The sequence below is a fragment of the Athene noctua genome, chromosome 1, assembly GCF_965140245.1.
Source record: "Athene noctua chromosome 1, bAthNoc1.hap1.1, whole genome shotgun sequence".
NCBI lineage: Eukaryota > Metazoa > Chordata > Aves > Strigiformes > Strigidae > Athene > Athene noctua.
The window spans coordinates 219,403,632-219,423,431 of NC_134037.1; the positions used below are offsets into that span (position 1 = coordinate 219,403,632).

The 19,800-nt window shown below is 41.5% G+C and overlaps 2 protein-coding genes and 1 long non-coding RNA gene across 4 annotated transcripts in view; 2 read left to right on the plus strand and 1 right to left on the minus strand.

Annotated features, from left to right (window-relative positions):
- Nucleotides 1–1,632: 1,632 nt before the first annotated feature.
- COMMD6 (COMM domain containing 6) lies at nucleotides 1,633–7,205 on the plus strand. The gene is made up of 7 exons (XM_074912002.1): nucleotides 1,633–1,735; nucleotides 2,395–2,453; nucleotides 3,043–3,108; nucleotides 3,276–3,352; nucleotides 4,613–4,781; nucleotides 5,872–6,024; nucleotides 7,063–7,205. The coding sequence occupies exons 1-7, from the start codon at nucleotides 1,687–1,689 to the stop codon at nucleotides 7,111–7,113; spliced, it is 624 nt and encodes a 207-aa protein (XP_074768103.1). The 5' UTR covers nucleotides 1,633–1,686; the 3' UTR covers nucleotides 7,114–7,205.
- Nucleotides 7,206–9,926: 2,721 nt separating this feature from the next.
- Nucleotides 9,927–19,275, minus strand: LOC141963062 (uncharacterized). The gene is made up of 3 exons (XR_012634042.1): nucleotides 19,169–19,275; nucleotides 14,763–14,843; nucleotides 9,927–11,923 (listed from the first exon to the last, which is right to left on the minus strand). It is a non-coding gene; the product is annotated as an uncharacterized LOC141963062 (long non-coding RNA).
- TBC1D4 (TBC1 domain family member 4) overlaps nucleotides 18,608–19,800 on the plus strand; it is a 109,158-nt gene continuing 107,965 nt past the window's right edge. For both annotated transcript variants that reach the window (XM_074911991.1, XM_074911981.1), the window contains exon 1: nucleotides 18,608–19,243. In XM_074911991.1, coding sequence (XP_074768092.1) covers nucleotides 18,743–19,243 — 501 coding nt within the window. In that variant the 5' untranslated portion in view covers nucleotides 18,608–18,742. The remainder of the gene's footprint in view (nucleotides 19,244–19,800) is intronic.

A 19,800-nucleotide genomic window follows, 5' to 3' on the forward strand; every position in this document is an offset into this window, starting at 1 on the left:
GGAGAATTTTCTGAAGATACACAAGTTTAATTCTGAGGATGGGCAGACAAACTGAAATCATTATATACTTCACCACCTTCTGTTCCAAGTTCAAAGAACTAAACGCATGTTTACATGTTGATGAAAGTAACCCCAAAATAACACCAAATTTCAGCAAATGAGCCTGTAATTACCAAACCGCCAAGAAACTCAACTTCACATCTATCTCTACATCTTGAAGAATGATATGTAACATAACGAGTATTAGTCATAGTGCTAAAGACACTACTAAGAGACCTGATGAAATTGTACTATAAAAGAACATATAAAGTTTTCCAGATAGCAGTGTAATAAGAGTTACCCAAGGTAAGAACAAAGAAATTGTTAAGTCACGTCCTTGCTATGGGAGACAGATCTTACCAGTGTGTTTTGATAATCATGAGGTCATAAAAGCACATACTACTCAAAAACATTTGCACTTAATTAGATGATACTTTAAAAGGGAGAGGCCAAGATCAGACAAGCCATGAATGTATAAAGCTCATAAACACACACCATGTTCCATAGTAATTACCCTTTTCCTGAAATATATTCTAAATTTTTTCATTAACATTTACTGAAAACATGTAATTTTAAACTAGCCAGCACTAGTGCATGTCAAGTTACGCTTTACTACTGTCAGTCTTACAATAGATCTGAGATTATAACATTACAATATATAAAAAGCTAAAAGTAAATGTAAATCTGATTACTAGCAAAATCTAAGAATATTGACTATTTTTAAATGGTGAAACTGGTGAAGGATCAGTTATTGTTTTAGGGCTCCAGCCACACTCCAAACTAAGTTAAATTATGTATGACAATCTTACTGAACATGGTTCTAGCTGTAGTTCTACAAAAAATGGTTATTTTACCATAAAACTGAAGACATAGTTTATCTACATAAACCATCCATGAAATGCACAGTTTAATTGCAGGTGTACTGGCTGACTCCACAATCCCCCTGTACAAACTATGGTCACTCTATGTATCTGTACTACATTCAATATACTGTATGTGCTGCATGCACACAGAACAGTGCATGATTTATGTACCTGAGACTATAAAAAGAGCACCAAGAAAACCCTGACACCTGTTAGCAACAAACTAAACTCAGCAAACAACTTGCTGTGCAAACCAGGTGTGACTTAAAACCAACATTTCCAAAAGCCTCACCAGATGATTCTCACGCCAGCACCATTTCCCAGGCCAGTGCTAGCGTAAGGACTAGCACAGGGGCCTGCAGCCAGGAGAGTACTACCAGCCTGAGGCAAAGCATGGGTAGGCCCTGGCCTACAAGGTCCTGAGCTACCGTCCACAGGTATCCTTTTTCACTCGACGGCTGCAGACCCAGCAGTTTCCTAAAACGCTGACCTGGTTTTACTTGTAACTACTTAAGAAGCGATTTACTTCGAAAAGGACAAAAAAAACCCCACCCCTCGCGCCCCGCCCCCTACGGGCCTCACACGCACCCGCCCCCCCAGCGGAAGACGCGAGCCGACACGCGCGCAGGCTCCGCCCTCCCCTGGGGAGAAGGGCGCATGCTCCCTGCCCGGCAGCCAATCAGGACGGGGTCGCTGGTGCGGCCTCGCTCCGGTGCCGCCCGCAGCCAATCGGGGTGGCGGGCGCTGTGTGGCGGAAGTTGGGCCCGGGCGGGAGCCCGGAGCCATGGCCGCCGGTTCTGCGGTGCTGCTCGCGCGGGCGCTGGAGGCGTTGGGTGAGGGCACAGGGACGGGACCCCGGTGTGGGGGTGGAGGGGAGCTGAGGAGGAGCTGGGCTCCCCCCCGCGGCCCGCAGGGTGGGGTGTGCAGGGGAGAGCGGCCGGCGGGGGTTGCGGGTGCTCTCTGCTTCTGAGGTCTTAGCCGAGGGGCCGTCCCGCGGAGCCACCTCACCCAGGGCCCGGGCGAGCTGTTCCCGGTGGGTGCTGGCGAAGGGTTGCGGTGGGTCTTCCCGGCCTGACGCGGGTCGCTTGGCGCCTTGGCCGCCGGGAGGAGACCAGGGTGTAGTAGCGTAGTCTAAGGAGAGCAGCGGTCCTGTGCTGCTGATGCCAGCTGGCAGCTCGGCACGCCCGGCTTCCCGGGACTCGGTGCGGATACTGCTCCACAGGGTCGAAGGAGTTACTCAGGGCTGTCAAACTGTGCAGTTGCATAGACATAGTCCCTGGGACTCTGAAGTCTTATGGAGTCGCTCCTATTAGACTTTACTTGGGATGCTGAGTAGGTTATGTTAACGCAAATCAGCAAGCTCACTAAAAGAAAGCTGTTTTTAAGGTAAATGCATGCATGATTATCTCGGAATTCTTCCGAAAGTGATTAGATTCATTACTAGAACGCTTGTAAGAATTTGCGTATGATCACAGCTGCTTGTGTGTTTCAGATGTTGGTGGTGCAGCAGATAAGATTAATTTAATACCTCAGGACTTTTTTGCAGAACTGGTAAGTAGGGCAATAAATGGGATGTGGAAGGGCTTCTGGCACTCTTTGATACTAGGAAACCTTTTTGTTTAAGCTCTTCTGTATTTATCTGTTGCAGGGGGAATATTATGTATGTGGTAGCTTAGATTTACATGGCTCATGAAATGGACCAGTCCTGCTAAGAGCAATGGGATTGCTTTAAATTTCTGTTTTTATCACAGAAGATATTTTAAAATTAATTTTTGCCTTTCATCTAAATGAGATAACAAGCTAGCTTTTTTGGAAAACATTCAGCTTATGTACTGTAGTGTGCACTTGAACATGCTGACTGTTCAGTTAAGAAAATCGTTTCTTAAGTAGGAATAGTGAGGTAGTAACTGAAAGTCTTAAGTGAGTTTATTTCTTTTTCTTGGATTTGATGTGATTTTAAAACCAGTCATTTCAATGACTTTAGCCTTCACCCTGCATTTAAAGCATCCTCCTGTTTTATATTTTTGCATTAATTTGCAGTTTTATTTTTTGTTTTGTAATCTCCCAAGTATTTAAGCTAGCTTTGTTTTGTATATTAAAATATGCGTTAAGGATGTTTTCAAACTTAATTTCTTTACAGTGTGAACAAATTATTCAACATCTAAACCATAAGATCCCAGGTGTAAATACAGCTGAACTGTGTCAGGTAAGCATGAATACTTGCACTTAGAAGCAAGTATATTAGCTGTATATCCCCAAGTAATTTTTGTGTGTGCGTGTGTGTGCGCGCGTGTGTATATATATATATACACAAAGGGGTTTTTATTAATGCATGATTTATTATTTGTAATTGTTTGAATATTTTACTTCTAGAGAATTCAGACATCTGGGATTGAGATTAATGTTGGTGATTTGGTGAAAATAGCCAACATCGTTTCCTTTTTATTTAGGTAAGCACAAAATAATTTACTTTGCCTTATGTCTTTATTCACTCCACCCCAAATTAATAGTGGTATTAAAAGGTGACATCAAATGTTGGTATAAAATGAACTGATTTAAGAAAAGGCAAAAGTTTATAATTCCCAGTACACAAAAAAGAACTTCTGGTCTTAGTGTTACTAAAAAACGTGTGGTTACTTAATGTACAGTCTTACTTTTTGCAGTAAAAATAAAAATGGAAGTTTTTCTAAGGTCCTGTCTGGAAGCTTTAGAATTACTGGCAAAATAAAAGGAAGTTAATCCCGGTTCTAAAGCCTGGAAGAAGCATATTCTGAAATAATTTTGTTTCTTAGAGATTAGAAACCAGCATTTGTGCCTATTTGAAGGGCACACAGTTTTATAATGTTGAACTCTGCCATGATGAAGGTAGAGTTTTCAGGTAGTATTTTCAGCTGTTGTTTTGCTGTAACTTTTTCTATTTTCAGAAAGATAAAACTTTCAAGATCCTGCTTGTTCATTTAATAACTAGTATCTAAACATCTTATGTAACATGAGTATGACTGAAGAAAATGTACCAGCAGAAATTTAACATACTACTTTTTCCTCTATAAAGTATAAAGCCTTAAATTATATTAGACCATGCAACTTGGACGACCAACTATTTTTTTTATTACCATCTCTTTAAAAAAATCTGCGTGAACAAACTTAGGGTGGGAAATATTTTTTTAACCTGTAGAGGAAATCGAGTGGCAATTACCCTCTAGACTTGCTGCTTTTTCAGTTGAGTGTTTATTGCATCATTTGACTCCTGTTAGTACCAATTATACCATTACCTAGAGGTCTTTACTTGCCTTTTGGTGATATTTAAATTACCTATCCTAAAAATTTAATTAAATTGTCTTGTTTCTGAAGTAATAATATTGTTCAACTGCTCTATGCACACATCTTTTCACTGAATTATGCCTTTTTTTCAGTTGCAACAGCACTTAGAGGCTGTGACTATTTTTGTCTTAACATTGCATGTTGTGCAAGCCTAGCAAAGTTTGGTCTGCATATTAAGCCCTATTAAAAGTCAAGTTACATTGGTTTTTGTATGTGGATACAAAAGATTAGTAAAATAGTTTGAAAAAAAAGTCCCACAGGCTGCCTAATGTGAAGTACATAGACACATAAAGCAGAAATAAAAAATTGTCTGTTTGGGGTGAAGTGAAGAATTTTATTAAATTCTTGGAGAATTATATTGATTCAGTGTTCTTTGGATACACCTACAGCACAGCAGCCAGAAACAATCTTTCTACGGAGGAACTCATCACCACCTTGGGCAATGCTGTCAGCCCATTGCCAAAACATGCAGTTCAAGTTGTTCGTCATGTATGGAACGAGCAGGGCAAATCCATTAGTGTGTCAGAAGATGCAAGAAATATGGCCATGGTGGGGCAGGTAACTAAATGAGAGAGTGTGGCTGAGCTATTAACTTTTCAGAAATGTCAGAGCTTTTTTGCGTGTGTTGTGTTGTCAAGCACATGGTGGTATTTTGATCGCCAAAAACTTTCCTATGTATATGTTGCCAAATGTCTACCCAGATAAAGAATCACATACGGTAAAGGTTGTCTAAATGCTGAATGGTTTTCTAATATTGTTTGTATGATAAAATCACATTTCATACATTTTAAAATTAGTGCTTCCTATTACTGTTAGGGAAGGTGAGCAGACAACTGTATTAGCAGTTTATGTAAATCTGTTTTCAATGTCATTTGAATTTTCTTTAGAGTTGATAACACCAGCACTTGATCGTTTTATTCTTTGTCTCCCTGATATTTAAAAAAAGTTTAAACTTACTGTCAATTTCCATCATTCTTTTTTCCTTTTTGAAAAAATAACATAGACTGTATTTGCATTTTAAATTTTTTTTTTTCTTCTAACAACATTTTAAGAGTATGGAATTAGGAAAAAAATCTTTGAAGCTTGATAGTAAGCTTATAAAGGCTCTCCATTTCTTTCAACAGTTCTGCTTATCGTAAAAGGCTAAAAACAATAACTTACCTACCTGATGTATTCATGCTATACTTTGATTTATCTAAGATACAGTTATGAAATGCCTTAATTTTTTCCATGATTGCTATTATAAAATTTTTGTGCCACTGTCTGAGGTTTTCCTCATGTTTCCACTTGATTTAGAAACTTCTAAAAAAATTACAAAAGCACAAATGATACCAAGTGAACTCTGTGGCTCGAGCTCCTCTTAACAGAACTTTTTAAATAGACTACTTGACTGTTGACAGTACTCAAAAAAGGAAAACAGATCAAGTGAAATAACATTAAATTGTGGGTTTTTTTTTCACTATTAAAAGGAAGGACAGTTGATTTTTTTTTTTTTTTATTGACAGTAATATCTGAATGTGTGTGTTTCCCATTTGGATGTGAGCTCTAGATGTCTTTTTTTATCTGTAAATCATCCATCCAACAGAATAGCAATGGTAGGCTAGATCTCTATCTTTAACACTGTTTCCAATTATTTTCTTCTTCATAGTTTGTGGATATTAAATGGAAACTGGGAGTTGCAATGAGCTCTGATGCCTGCAGGTCTCTGAAGTATCCTTATGTTACAGTGACGCTAAAAGTGGCAGAACCTTCAGGACAAATAACAGACAAGTCTTTCGAAATGACGATCCCGCAGTTCAAGGTCTGTAATCAGTGTTACTTGATTCAGTCTCTTAAAAACAACTGTATACCTTGATGCATACATTCATGTTGCTTATTTACGAACAGTCATTAAGAGATGAAGCATGAATTATTTAAAACACTGAAGCTAAATACTTACAGCATTTAGTTCTACATCACTATCTGAAAATGTTAATTGGGCAGTAATTAATCTGTTCTCTTAGAAATAAGCTAATAACTGAAGACGTAAAGGCTTTGGTGTCTTTCTTGTCAGCTGTCACTCTGCCTTATTAAAAATAGATGGAATATTCTAAATCTGTGGAACTGTTCCCCAGCCTCAAAGTCTAAAACTTGGGTTAAGCCTAACATTTGCTAATGATTAGGAATGGAGGTCATTCTGCTTTGTCACCACTGGCCCTTAACTGCTATGTCTTCATCTATGAAGTTATGTAACTTTGTTTACTTCTGCGTAAATGTGGCACTTCTGTTGTCATTCCTGTTTAAAGGGCGAATACATCACTTGTGTTGTACATGCTAACAAATAAATCCTTGGAATTGGATTGGCAAGAATTTGAGAAGGATATTCTGAATCCTTTGGTGTTGTAAAATGTATTCATTCTAGTTGAAACCTTTTCAATAATGTGCTCTTCAACTGCTACAAGAAATGGATGCTATACTTGAGAAGCCTGGATTATTTTAGATGGCAATAGAAACATTTGTGTGAGAAGGTCTTTTGAGGTTTTTTTTTTGGTTGTGGTGTGAGAGCTACTTTGTATTTTTCTTTCATAGCACGTTCTCCTATTAATAGTCAAACCCATGTAAATAAGGCATGATGCATGTAGGTTTAATAGTGAATGTGCCCAAATACCAACCAGCCCATAAAAAGAAAAGCAGAAACTTTCAATTCAAGCTGCACATTGTAACTGGAGGAAAGAGGAAGTGTGAGAAACGTGAATTGTGATTTTGTTTTGTTTTGTTTTTTTGTCTAACATGCTAGTTTGAACTACAGTTTGAGCTTTGCTTCATGCAACTGAAATTTATCTTGACTCTTGCTTTTTAGAACTTCTTCAGACAGTTCAAGGAAATGGCAGCTGTTCTTGAAACAGTTTGAAGAGAATTCTTTTATTTACACTGAATTTTGGACAGAAATAGATAAGTAAACATTCTGTTCTGCACAGGGAATAAAGTGCCATTGTTTGGCAAGGTATGTATCCTTGTCTTTTTGACAGGTATTTGTCAGCATCATTCTTGCATTGTTGTGAAGATTTCTTCGCTTTTGAATACTTGAAGCTAACTCTGCAGTGTTTGTGAAAATATGTTTAGCTTTGTTCATCCTGGTAGGCAAAGGATAAGGATGTGTAAGGAGAAGTATCACTGTAGACTTCATAATATCCAAGAGTAAGAAACTACACATTTAACTCTGGAGTGCGGAAAGACACCTAAAAACGTTGACTAAGAAGATACTGAGAGAAGTGTAAATCCTGTGTTAACACTTTTGTCTGTAAAACTGAGATGCATTTGGACTCAACTATATTAATATAAGGAGTATATGAAGTTACACATAACAAGCATACAGTTATTCTTGAATAACAGCAATGACAAGTAGTTAGTTGCAGATATTTGCAGATCTGGCTTCCAGTCGTCTTTTATTAACTGAAGAATGTACCTGTCCTAACAGCTTGTTTATTGCAAATACTTATTTCCCACCACCTGGTCTCATAAAAACTGAGTTAATGTATTAAGCTTTTCTGGAGACCCAAATTTATTCTCTGAAATGAAGCCCAGAGGCTAATTTTAAATAAAAGCAGAAAGGTGAATTTAATTCAGAAGAGTTTTAATATATTTTTGCCTTTACATTTAATCTAACTCCAATCTGTGACACTCTGCTTGATGTTTTGATCGGCAGTCTGCTTTCTAATTAAATTAGAATATTGATGTAGTTGCCTCACTCCAAGCTCTGAACTAGAAAAGTCAAGACAAAACTTGAAAATTCAGTCTGGAATGTTAGCCAAGCACATCAGAGAAAGGACCACACTAGAAGTCAGCAAGATTTCTTTGCTGTTTGTATTGTGTGGCAGGAGTCCACTGGACTTTGTTGTGCACATTCGCTCTCAGAGAATGTCCTAACCAGCAAAATTTTTACTTTGATTCTGAAGAATGGGGTCATTTCCAAAGGGATAGTGATAAATCCAGTGTGTTTACATGATCTCTTTTTTTTTTTTTGAGTTTTCCATAAACAAAACACAAACTGCAAATGTAGTGGGACAATACTGTTGCATTTCAAGATGTGGTGGTGGTGTAGTAGAGCTAATAAAACTGAAGAGAGACAATTCCTACTGATAAGCAGACTGAAGTTTATGCTGCAAGTTCAGAATGGTAAGAGACCAAGAACCAGTTTTGCTGGGCCAGATTCTCAAGTGAGAACACCTACCTTTCTAACCCACTTACATTTTTTTTATTAAGTTGTTTAGAAGCTGTCTGAAAGTCATTGATACTGGTTATGCCTGCTTGTTTGTGTCATGAAAATAACTGCAGCACATTGCGCATGCTGCATACTGCAATCCTTTTAATAGAGAGATACACCCCTACTCTTTGGACATTATGCATGGTGCATAAAAACAGTACTTGGAGCTCAGAAGCCCAAATAAGTGAAACGGTGTTGGCTTTAACGAAAGATAGTAAAAGTTTTGTGCTGTGGCTGTTGATGTGGATGATACTTCCTTTGTGCTGCTGAAGCCTGAGGTGTTTGCGTTGTGACTGGAGAAGGCAGATTGCTCTTTTCTGGGGGCCTCAGTGGAATGTCACAAAATGGTCTCAGGAACAGACTTTCTGTTTGCCTTTTCCTTTGTCTGTATGCAGGGGCTCGGGGTTGAACACAGAGTAAAAAATCCTCTGTGTCTGTGGAAAAGTGATGGGAGCAGATTAATTTTTTTTTTTTTAATTTGCCGAAGTTGTAGTGTAAGGCTGCCAAGTGTACTGAACGTTGTCATGCTTTGGCCTAGTGAATTAATTGGTTTACATCAGTACAAGCGTTCCAGAAAAGGAATACTTTTTTAGTAAAGCTGGAGCCTTACAAATACTTCCCATTTGTTCTAATGCACTTAAATTCTTCATATAGCTGGAAATATTTGTGCCTTCACTGGAACTAGATGGAAAAGAAGATTTAATTACTCATGTCTTAACTTCTAGAAACAATTTAGTAGATGCTGGAAGGTAGTGAGGAAGCTTTCAGTTACCATTTCTGCTGAGTCCATCAATAAGAGGAGAAAGCAGCCTTTGAAAAGTCTAACTTACACTTTGTTGAGTCATATATTCTAGAAATATTAATATTTTTGAAACATCCCTGGCTGGAAGATGCCTGAACACGTATGCTATACCAGTTTACTGATTGAGAATTTTCAGGGATGTTTATGGACATCTAGAAGATGTGATTAAAAGTTGGCTATGTAATCAAACTTCTGAGATTTGTCCTGATCGCTATCAGCAGTAATTCCTATACTGAGTAATGAAAGAATTAAGTACTTTATTGAAGAAAACAAATTAAACAAAACCAACTAAAAACCTAACAGTATGTGGAGTAGTAATATTAACATGTTCAAACAAGCTGTGAATTGTTTGTCTATATGTGCAGAAACCAGATCTTTCAAAGAGAACCAGGAGTCCTTGTGTGTTCCTAATTCTACTTGTTGACTGATAAGAAATTTTGTAACATGAATATTTTTGTAAGTCCACAGTCAATAAACATATAGGTAAAAACATAAGATAAAAATGGTCTGTATTTTGTTTTAAGCTACTGCATGAAAGTCTGTCTCATAAATACTATAATGAGTAAAGTTCAGGCCTAGACTGACAAAATTTCTTATTAAATTAGGATGAAGTTCAGACATATGCCATTTCTCTCTGTGATGGAGTTCTAAGGAGCTGAGACTTTCAGGCTGCAAGGAATATTTGTATCAATTACAGCTAGACAAAATGTTGTATTGAACTAGGAAAAGACAGAGGACATATGAGACTAGTGAAATTTTGCAGGAAATTTCATTCAAGTGGTTTTATTTCATTAACTCTATTTAGGAAACAAGTAAACAATTTTTGCCAACAAATGTACCAATATTTGCCTGGAACAGAACAAGAGGAAGGAAGATGGGGGGGGAAACGGGTCTTACACCATAAACAAACCCAAAGGAGGGAATAATGAAGTGATCTCCTGGCAATGACTGTTGTTGTCATCACATTAATTTTTTTTTTTTTGCATTAATTTCAAAACACCAGCTCACTTCCAGAAAGCTATTTTGTAGAAAAATGGAGAGGCCCACCGTAAGAGTGCACAAATGGTTGTAGTCATGCCTGTGCGCTAGTGCTTTATATACTTAGCTTCTGCACACTTTGGCCTAGTTGTGGACAAAGTAAAAGCTTGTTCCTCTTCCTGCTTCCACAAAATTGCACTGCCTTTCTTTAACCACATTTTAAAGGTATGTAACCATCTTCACTGTGAGCCCATCCCCCTTTATTTTCTACCTTCCTGTTTTCAAACCTTTGCACTCTGAACACCTGAAAATACATTAGCTTGGACAATTAAAAACAAAGTTAGATGATAAACTGGGGGAGATGAAGAATGTTGTTTCTTCCTGTTTGCCCTGTCTTACTTGAATGTTTTATTACCCTCCTAACTGGGTATAAAGAGAGGGTAATTTCTACTCTGCTGCGAAGGCTGTTTAGCCCTTGCTGGTACTAGAATAATCCACAGAAGTACCCTAGTCATTTAATCTACCTGCAGCAAAAAATGCCCCATCTCTGAAGACCCTTTGCATAGGGGAAGGGACTTAAAATTCAGCAGCCTCTATCCTATCCAGTAGCTTGTAGTCAATCATTTCCCAGACAGATTTTTAGTAAAATATTATATCCCTGTTGGTTGGGCTGCTAGCTTATGGGCACTCACTCGGCTAGGAAGTTGGATCTGTGCAAGCCAGGACATGACATAACGAGTGCCTCGACCTGGGTTGAGCTGCTGTGGTATGCTGCTACAGTCCTCCCTTCCTGAGGCTTGGTCACCTCATAAACAACTGGATTTGCTTGTCACTGTGCAATTTTGGCCAAATGTTTCCTTCTGCTTTTATCGTACAGCACTGTCCATGCATACTCATCCAGCTCCACTCTTGGTGCTTGAGTTGCTTGAGAGCATGAGGAAGTATCCATGTTAGAGGGATGATGCTCACACTCCTCATACTCAGTCCTGGATGTTTTGAAAGACTTCCTGACTTGTTTCCAAGGCTTTTCTAATGGAAGGTGGAGAAATGACCTGCCTTTTGAACTGGACATCTTTTAATTATTGATATTTATGACTTCGTGTCATTGAAAAAGCAAGGACAGTGAGATTGCTGATCTTCTCCGTGAAGGCTAGTTTTAGTGTTTCTGGGTTTTCTCTTCCCTGTACTGCATTTGGCTAATCCTTCTATGGCTAATTACAGTCTAGCTGCCCTAATTTGAGAACCATTTCTGTTCAATGTGTGTTGGTGCCATATGTTAGTGTTTACATTACAGATTGTTATCTTTATAAATTGGAAATTTCAGTGTCAGTTTTGTTCTTCACATGCTGAGCTTTGGAACTGTAAGCTTTAATATACATATTAAAAAAGAAGGAAAATTCTATTACTTCATACAATAAAGATCTATGCTGTTACAGTATTTTAAGAAGGCTTTGTCATAGCATCGGTCACCAGGTGGCACTGCTACATATAGTCTTGATATAAGGTAATCCTCTGAGAGCATGTCTGACAATAAGATAAGGACTTCTGGTTTCCTGCCCTGTGTGGCTTGTCTCTGGAACTGTACATTCATGTCACCATAACTTCCATCCTGCTTCTTGCATTGTAGGGAAATACTCTTCTTCTGAGTTAATTTTTCTTCTTAATGCTTCTTCTGAGCTAATTGTAAAAAGATGAGCATAAAGATTTCCAGTAACATGAACAACATTCAGCATGTTAATGATAACAGAATATATACCATACATTGTATATTTTCAGTAGCTTAAAACAGTAATTTAATTACACTAATATTTCTGCATTATTGCTTGCTCTTTAAATAGTATCATGTTACATTTCTATTGGGGCTTTTCTTTTACATTTTTCTCCCTGTTTATACATGTCTCAGATTTTTCTAGATCTTTATCTTGTTCATAGAATAAGCATTTGCATTTCTCTGTCCGAGGTTTTCATGCAGTTTAACCACTCTAAAATCCTTCTGCATTTTGTTATGAATCACTTAGGATACACTTCTCTGCCACTGAAAGTGGCCCTGTTGCTTAATTACCCTGTGAATTACCTCTGAATCTGAAAAATAATGTTCTGATATTCTTGGTGCTACTGAAGCAGCAAAGAATTTTTCTGATACCCATGAATGTTATCACTGCTGTCTCTTAGGCAGTTTACAGGTGTTGTTTTTAAAAAAAAAAAAAAAATCATCTGAGAGCTTGGCCAATTTAAAGCAAGACAGGCTCCCTTCCCAGTGGTGCTTCTGAACTGGCAAGTACTGGATGCTGCAACCACGAAGCTTGAGAGGGGTGTTAAAGTTTACATTTAAAAGGAGTAGAGGAATGTAAGAGTGTGTTTCACATGAATCACCAGTGTGCTGTCAGTGCTGCTTCTCGCAGTTGGGAATGTGGGAAGATGAGAGATCTTCAGCAGTCAACAGAGTCAAGACAACAGATGTCAATCTACCTAGGAGTGAGTCAAGGACGATTAGAAAGAGGATTAAAGAGTTCCCATCTGTTCGGGGTTCCCATCTGTTTTTTGGTGGGTTGTTTTTTTGTGTTTTTTTTTTTTTTTGGCAGCTACACTGGCACCATTCTTGGTATTGAGTTGGGAGTACAAGTGCCCTATTGTTCATGGTAAGCTGTACCTTCTCTTACCAGACATACAGCACTGAGTTGTGAAGTTGCAGTAACATTTTGATAGTGATACACTGTTGAAGTCTGATTGGTATTTGCATTTTCCTCTTGAACAGATGGAATTTGTGACCTTTGAAGTTGAAGTACTCTTGCCTTCTGAAGCATCTCTCTTCCATGTTATTTTTGCACTCTACTATAGATCTGCTAACCTTTCTAGCCTGTGGTTCATCCTTTGTAATAATATCTTTGTGGAATAATATCAAGATGTTCCTTTGGCAATGACAAGAAATTCTGTCTTAGTTTCCATTGCTGTAGAGTTGGAGGGGACCAGGATCCTTTCCAGATCACAAAATGAGGTAGAGGGAGTGGGCACTGTCAGGGAAAAAGTAGACTCCAGCAGCTGTGGCACTCTCTTCCTCATTTTTTCTCTTCTTTGTATGTTACTGTGGTCGGGGAGTAGTAGGGAGGTAAATGTCTCCTTTATATAAAAGCAGAAATAATTGGCAATGTGGAAGTTGTTCTTGCAGAAGTTGCTCTGTCTCCTGCAATAACTAGCTTTGCAACTGGTCTGAGATACTAAATGCCACAAATTCTGTATTATCTCAACAACAGGAATTTTAGTAATCTGATGAGATACCCTTTTTTTGGGAGAGACACCTTAAAAAGAACAACAACCAAAAAACCTAACAAATTGCAGATGTTTCCACCTGGAAAGATGCTATGATCACATGTAAGCACATACGATTTGAGATTAAAACTTAGTTTTAAACAAAAAGCATTTGACATGACAAAAATAAGAATTCTTCCACAATCAAATGCTTCTTTGAAGAGAAATATAATAATTCAATGCATTGTCTCTCTTAATTAGTGCTACATTAAATTGAATAACAATACACTGAACACAGACATAAAATGTGGTTGGGTCACCTTAAATTCTAGAGATGTTTATGAAATTTCTAGCTAGGGATTATTCTCTTACAAACTTTACTCATTCCAGTTCTCCTAAATCTGTTTTGGAGTGGATCTTATTGGTAGAACAAATTATAATCTGTCATTATGATCAAAAAAGATTAGTGTCATTTAAGAAGGGGAAAAAAACCCCAAACCACCCAACCCCCTATCAGATTAATTTTTCATCATTTTTATGGTGTACAAATTGCAGTGACTATGTCCTGCTATTGACATGTCTCTACAAGACTGATATGTCTTACTCAAACGTTTGGCATTACATTTTAAACTATAATAACCTCTATACATCCTGCAAAATACACAATTTTCATTATATCTAGCAATGTTTTTACATACTTAATAGAGGAGGCATCAGAGTTTCTCTAGCAGAAAAAGTTTAAAACTTTGGTAATATGCCCAGTCTACTGAACTTACTTTCTAATACTTCAATTATATTTCCAAAAGTTGATTCATTAGAGTCTTCAAATAAGACTGGGTAGTTTAAACTAACAAAATGTTTTCTCAAGTAAAAATGCCTATATTTCAGATCTTACCAAAAGGTGATCTGAGAGTAAAATAAAATTTGACTGGTTAAAAATAATGCAAATAAGGTAGTGGACCTTGAAATCCCAGAGAGTAAAGTGACAGCATTCTTAGAAAAGCAATAGGATGAGAAGCAATTCCAGCTACAGGGCATATTACTGAAATAAAATACTCTAGTCTGAGGTGATTGAAGTTATGCATAAATTAGGGAACTGTAAAGTCAAGTCTACAGCTCCTCTAGCAAATTAATTTTTTTTTTCTGCAATTAAAATTGTGGCTAAAAAGCTTAAGGGGATGGATAATTACTAGCAATTAACAGTTTGATCATGTGAGTTGCTGAGGTCTCTCAGCTCCTTAAGAAGTTAATGAGAGCTGTGGTTGCTTACCATTTTGCAGGTTTAAATCCTTTAACACTGAATATGAACTGATGATCCAGATATGACATATGAAATAGCTGCTGTGGTGCCCTGTGCAAAAACAGTATGTATTATCAAGGTATTGCCTTAGAGAACAAAACTTACTTCCTTTAATAAACAGAAGGAAAATATACTTACCTATTTTATTTGGAAAAATACTCTTTACATGTAGTACTCCACTGACAAACAGTGAATCTAAAACGTTGAGAGGCATTTACTTATATTTAGTTAACTGTATCCGTGTTTTGTCACTTCAGAAATATATACCTCATTTTAAGAGATTTTGCATCTAACGTCTATTTCTTCAACAGAAATCAATGGCAGGTTATCATCAATTCAAAAAAGTCTGACTGGGTATTCAGCTCATTTTCTTTGACCAACTGAGCATGTATTTGCAGGACATGCTATGGCAATTATTGAGCACAGTAGTTTATGTACTTTAGATCTTCCAATATAGTTTCCACTTTGAATTTGACAATCTGTTTCAAGAAGCTTGGCCAATAATAATAATAATAAAAAAAGGAATTTAGAAAAAACTGTGGTCTCTCATCAGAGGCTTTGTCTGTCACGTCTCTGCATGGGTGCTGTATTTACACTTCTTTCCAGCTGAGTTGACCTGGTACGAGCTATGGAAAGTTGCTTTCTTTTCTGTCCCGAAGTTTCTCATTCCCATTAACTGAGCTATAAGGATTATGTAGTTTCGGCTAATTCCTAACTATGTTGTGCAAGGAATGAGAGGATGATGCTTTTGTGACTGCTATAGTTTTAAACACTAAGGGAGAAATTACACGAGGAGCATGTCAGAGGTCATGGGCAAAGGAATACTGTGCTCAGTAAGAGTGAAATCAGAAAGTTTTAACTTAAAAGGTGCATGAAATCTTAATCTGAAAAGAAATGAGAAAAGGGGACCAACTTCGAAAAGATGTTACGCAACTGAAGGACTGAGTTTCTAATGAAACACTATGAGTGAGATGGAGGAATAAAAAGTGGTAGGCAGATTAAAGGATAAGAAAGAAATCGATGAAGTAAATGGATAAAGGTAATGGACGGCTAAGAGGGATTATGATGATGAATCGATTCAATGAGACATAAAAAGCACGAAAACTTTGGATTAACATCTTGAGAATTTTGTTTTGAAGGTAGTTAAAATATTAGTGGTAGATTAAATTTGTCTTATAAGGGATTTGCATAAAGAATTCAATCATAAAAATAAATTAGGTCAAAATAACCAGCTCTCATACCATATTAAGCAAATCACCCAACTGAAAGAGAAGCCAGACAGTTCTGGCTGCTTCTTCTTCACATAACTGGCATAATGGTGACAATTTAAGAATTTCAGATTCATTTTCCACATTTTGTTCTTCACAGTTCTACCTGATAAAATAATTTCAAAAATTGAAGTGCATCCTTAGCAGATGAAAGCCCAGCTCTGTAGTGTCTTCAAGTGAAGGTTTCTTGCTCTGTTTGAATGTGAGAACATCAGTGGAATCTGTGATTGCTTAAGAGAATTTCAGCCTCTTTTTGCTCTTTTTAAATACATTCACTATTGTCTTCATGTTTCCTGATTATTATGATTATTATTAATTTTTTTGTATCACTACACCTAAAAGCCTAGGTGGTTGCCCGCAACCTGGTTTTGGTAGGTCGTATACAAACATAATACAAAGTGATCCAACAGTCTCAGAGATGGTGTTTGTAAGCAGCTGCCGCAATTCAGTACGTTGCAGCCTCCCCCTTAGGCTGCTTTGTCAGAGCCATTTCAAGATTATCCCATCTAAAATCATTTCAACAGAATGTAGGAGGGGGTTTTGCCACTGCTTTAGTGCAAACTCAGTGTTCAGTTCACATCTCTGGTAGCTTAAATTGGACTTTGTGCTCAAGTGACTGAACTGCAGCTTCACGCTCTGGAGGAATCATATAACCACCCATTCCCAAAAGGAGCAGAGTAGTCTTGCTGGCCTATTCACCCCCGAGCAGCTATTCCTGCTTCCTTTGTGCCAAGAGCCGTATCAGTATGAGCGCTGTCACTTAAATTAGAGGCAGCTCCCAGAACTGAACTGGCAGAAAACGAGCAGTTCATTGCGGCATTAAACCAGTGCCAGCACTGCTGCCAGGAAGCAAATGGGTCTTCTCCCAGCTGCGCTGTTAGGGGAGCCTAGCAGCTCCCAAACTGTCATCCCGCACTGCTGGAGCACAAAATCTCAAGTAACGTTCTCAGCTGGAGGGTTCAAGCTAACTGTGCAGACTGAGAGACAAGAAATTTTTAGGTTTGTGATCCAAAAGAATTGGCTATTATTTTTCTAATTACCCCAGCTGTAGTATCTACTGTACAAGAACGCAGTTCAGGTGTTAAAAGTGTGTGAAAATAGTCAGCTTGGGAAAGCAATCCCATTCTGGCTTTAACTTCTACCACTGTAGCAAATATTTTGAGCTGGTGTCCAGCCTACATCAGACTTTTTGCATTAGCTACCCTGTTCTAAGAATAGCTCATTTTAGGATGCTGTGGGAGGAGGTATATTTTGAGGTCTTTCCAAGTCAGAACGTTAAAACTAAAAATTACAACCGAGAAACCAAAATGCATAAACCAGATGATTAAACTGGGAAAAGGAAGAACAAAATACTTTGCTCAGGAAATGAGCATAGTTGTTTGTAACGCTATTAAAATACTGCTAATGGGAGAGTTTCTGTGTCAGTTCGGACTGTTGTGGGTTGTGACCTGCTGTGCCACATGATACACCTCTGCCCAAATAATCTATCAGGCAGCCTCAAATTACAGAGAATAGCTCTTCAGCTCCAGCTAGAGATTTATTTTTTTCTGGACAGTTAAAACTGTTGCCGTAATAGCATGTTACTGGGAATTGTCGCTGCTGTTGCTACAGATGAAAACACGAGGACAGTCACTAAAATTGATCATTACAAAATGGATACGGATGCAATATGACCAGCTAAGCTTTGTCCAGCTCCTTTCTCAGGTAGAGGAGACTAGTTACTAACATTTACAGTAGGTGGCGGATTTTTCGTTGACAAAAGAGATGTTATCGCGATAACGAGGGGGAAAAAAAAAGCCCCACAACTGAAAGCTCAAGCAGGAAAAAGAAACCTAGAAAAAAATATTTTTAAATTAAGTCTTGACTTGTCAGTGACTCGCCAGGGGCACACGACTGTAACACAGCCGTGGAAGTATCTCCGGGCGTTTGCGACAAGGCAGTTTTTCCCTGTGTGGGGGAGCAGCCAGCGGGAGGGAGGGGGGGAAGAGGCAGCGGCGGGAGCCGGGCGGCTGCGGCGCCCCGGGCGGGGGCTGCCCGCACCCCCGCCAGCTCCGGGGAGGCTCCTCCCCAGCGCCCCGCCGGCTCGCCAAAGCAAAACCAACTCGGAAAAACCTTGGGAGTTTCTGCAAGCCGGGCGGAGGGCGGCCCCGGCGGTCTCCCCACCTCCCTCCCTCCGCCGCTCGGCGACCTTCCTCCCCTTGCGGACCTGACCCCTCTTCCTCCTCTTCCCTCCGCGGCCGGTCTCGTTGCGGGGCCGCAGGGAGAGGGCAGCCCCTCCCCGGGAACGGCGGGGCCGGCAGCACCTGGCGGGGCGCGGAGCGGAGCGGCGGCCACGTTGGAATTTTGTTTGGAGCGCGGAGCAGTGCTGTCCCGCCCCCGGCCGCGGTGGCCGGGCCGCGGAGCCCGCTCGGGGCGTAGCCTCTCCGCTCCTCCCCGGGGCGTTGGAGGAGGAGGAGGAGGAGGAGGAGGAGGAGGGTGACTCGGCCGTCCTTCCCCTCCGCGCGGGCAGGCAGGCGAAGGAGGGAGGGAGGGAAGGAGGGAGGCGGCGCGGCGGCTCCGGGGACGTGCCCGGCGGGATGAGCGCTTAGCGGCGGCCCCGGCCGAGCGCAGGCCCCGCCGGCTGCACCTGGCGCCGGGGGGAAGCGGCGGCGGAACTCCGCGCCCTCTGCCCGGGGACCCGCCATGGAGAAGCGCGGAGAGGGCGAGCCGCTCGCCCACCCCCTGCAGCCCGAGCCCGAGCCGCAGCCGGCGCCGCCGCCGCCGGGGGAGAAGCGCTTCAGGCTGTGGTACGTGGGCTCGTCCTGCCTGGACAGGCGGACCACGCTGCCCATGCTGCCCTGGCTGATGGCCGAGATCCGCCGCCGCGGGCAGCGGCAGGAGCCCGGCGGTGCCCTGGGCAGCGGGGTGCCGGCCCGGGAGGTGCTGCTGCTGCTGGGCTCGCCCACGCTGCGCTGCGTCCCCGCCGGCCCCGCCAGCCCCGGCCGCCCCGCCGGCCCCGGCCCCGGCCGCCCCGGCAGCCCCGCGCCCGCCGTCTTCATCTTCGAGCACAAGGCGCAGCACATCGCCCGCTTCATCCACAACAGCCACGACCTCACGTACTTCGCCTACCTGATCAAGGCGCAGCCTGACAACCCCGACTCCCCCATGGCCTGCCACGTCTTCCGGGCCACCGACCCCAACCAGGCGAGTGGCGGCGGGGACAGGGGGAGGGGGCGCTGCCCGGGATACCCCCGCTTTGCTTCTCCTCCCGCCCTCTCCCCCCTCGCCTGGCGGGACCGCCAGCGCTGCCCGCGGCCGCCGCCGCGGAGGGGGTCGGTGTGCCCGGACGGGGCAGGGCAGCGTTTGCGGGGCGCTGCGAGAGCGTGGACCTCTCACACGCCCACCCGCGGAGCGGGGGGAGCCTGCCCGGGGCCGGCCGTGCCCGCTGTCGGCTCGTCCCGGGGCTGCACCGGCGCTGCACCGCGCCCGGCACCTCGGGCGGCTGCAGCGCCCGCGGAAAGGGGGCGGGGGGGCGCAGTCCCGCGTGGCCGTGGGGCGCTGTGCCAGCCCCTGGCCGAGTGCGCGGCGCACCCAGCTGCCAGGCCGGGGGGTACCAGCCCCCGCGAAACGCGGGTGCCCTGGGAGATGGAGCCCCACTCTCCGCAGGCCCCCTGCCGTGGGGAGGCTTCGCATCCCGCAGCAGCTCCGTGACAAGCCCACAATTTGCTCTACGAGCAAAACGCAGAATCGGTGTTAAACCG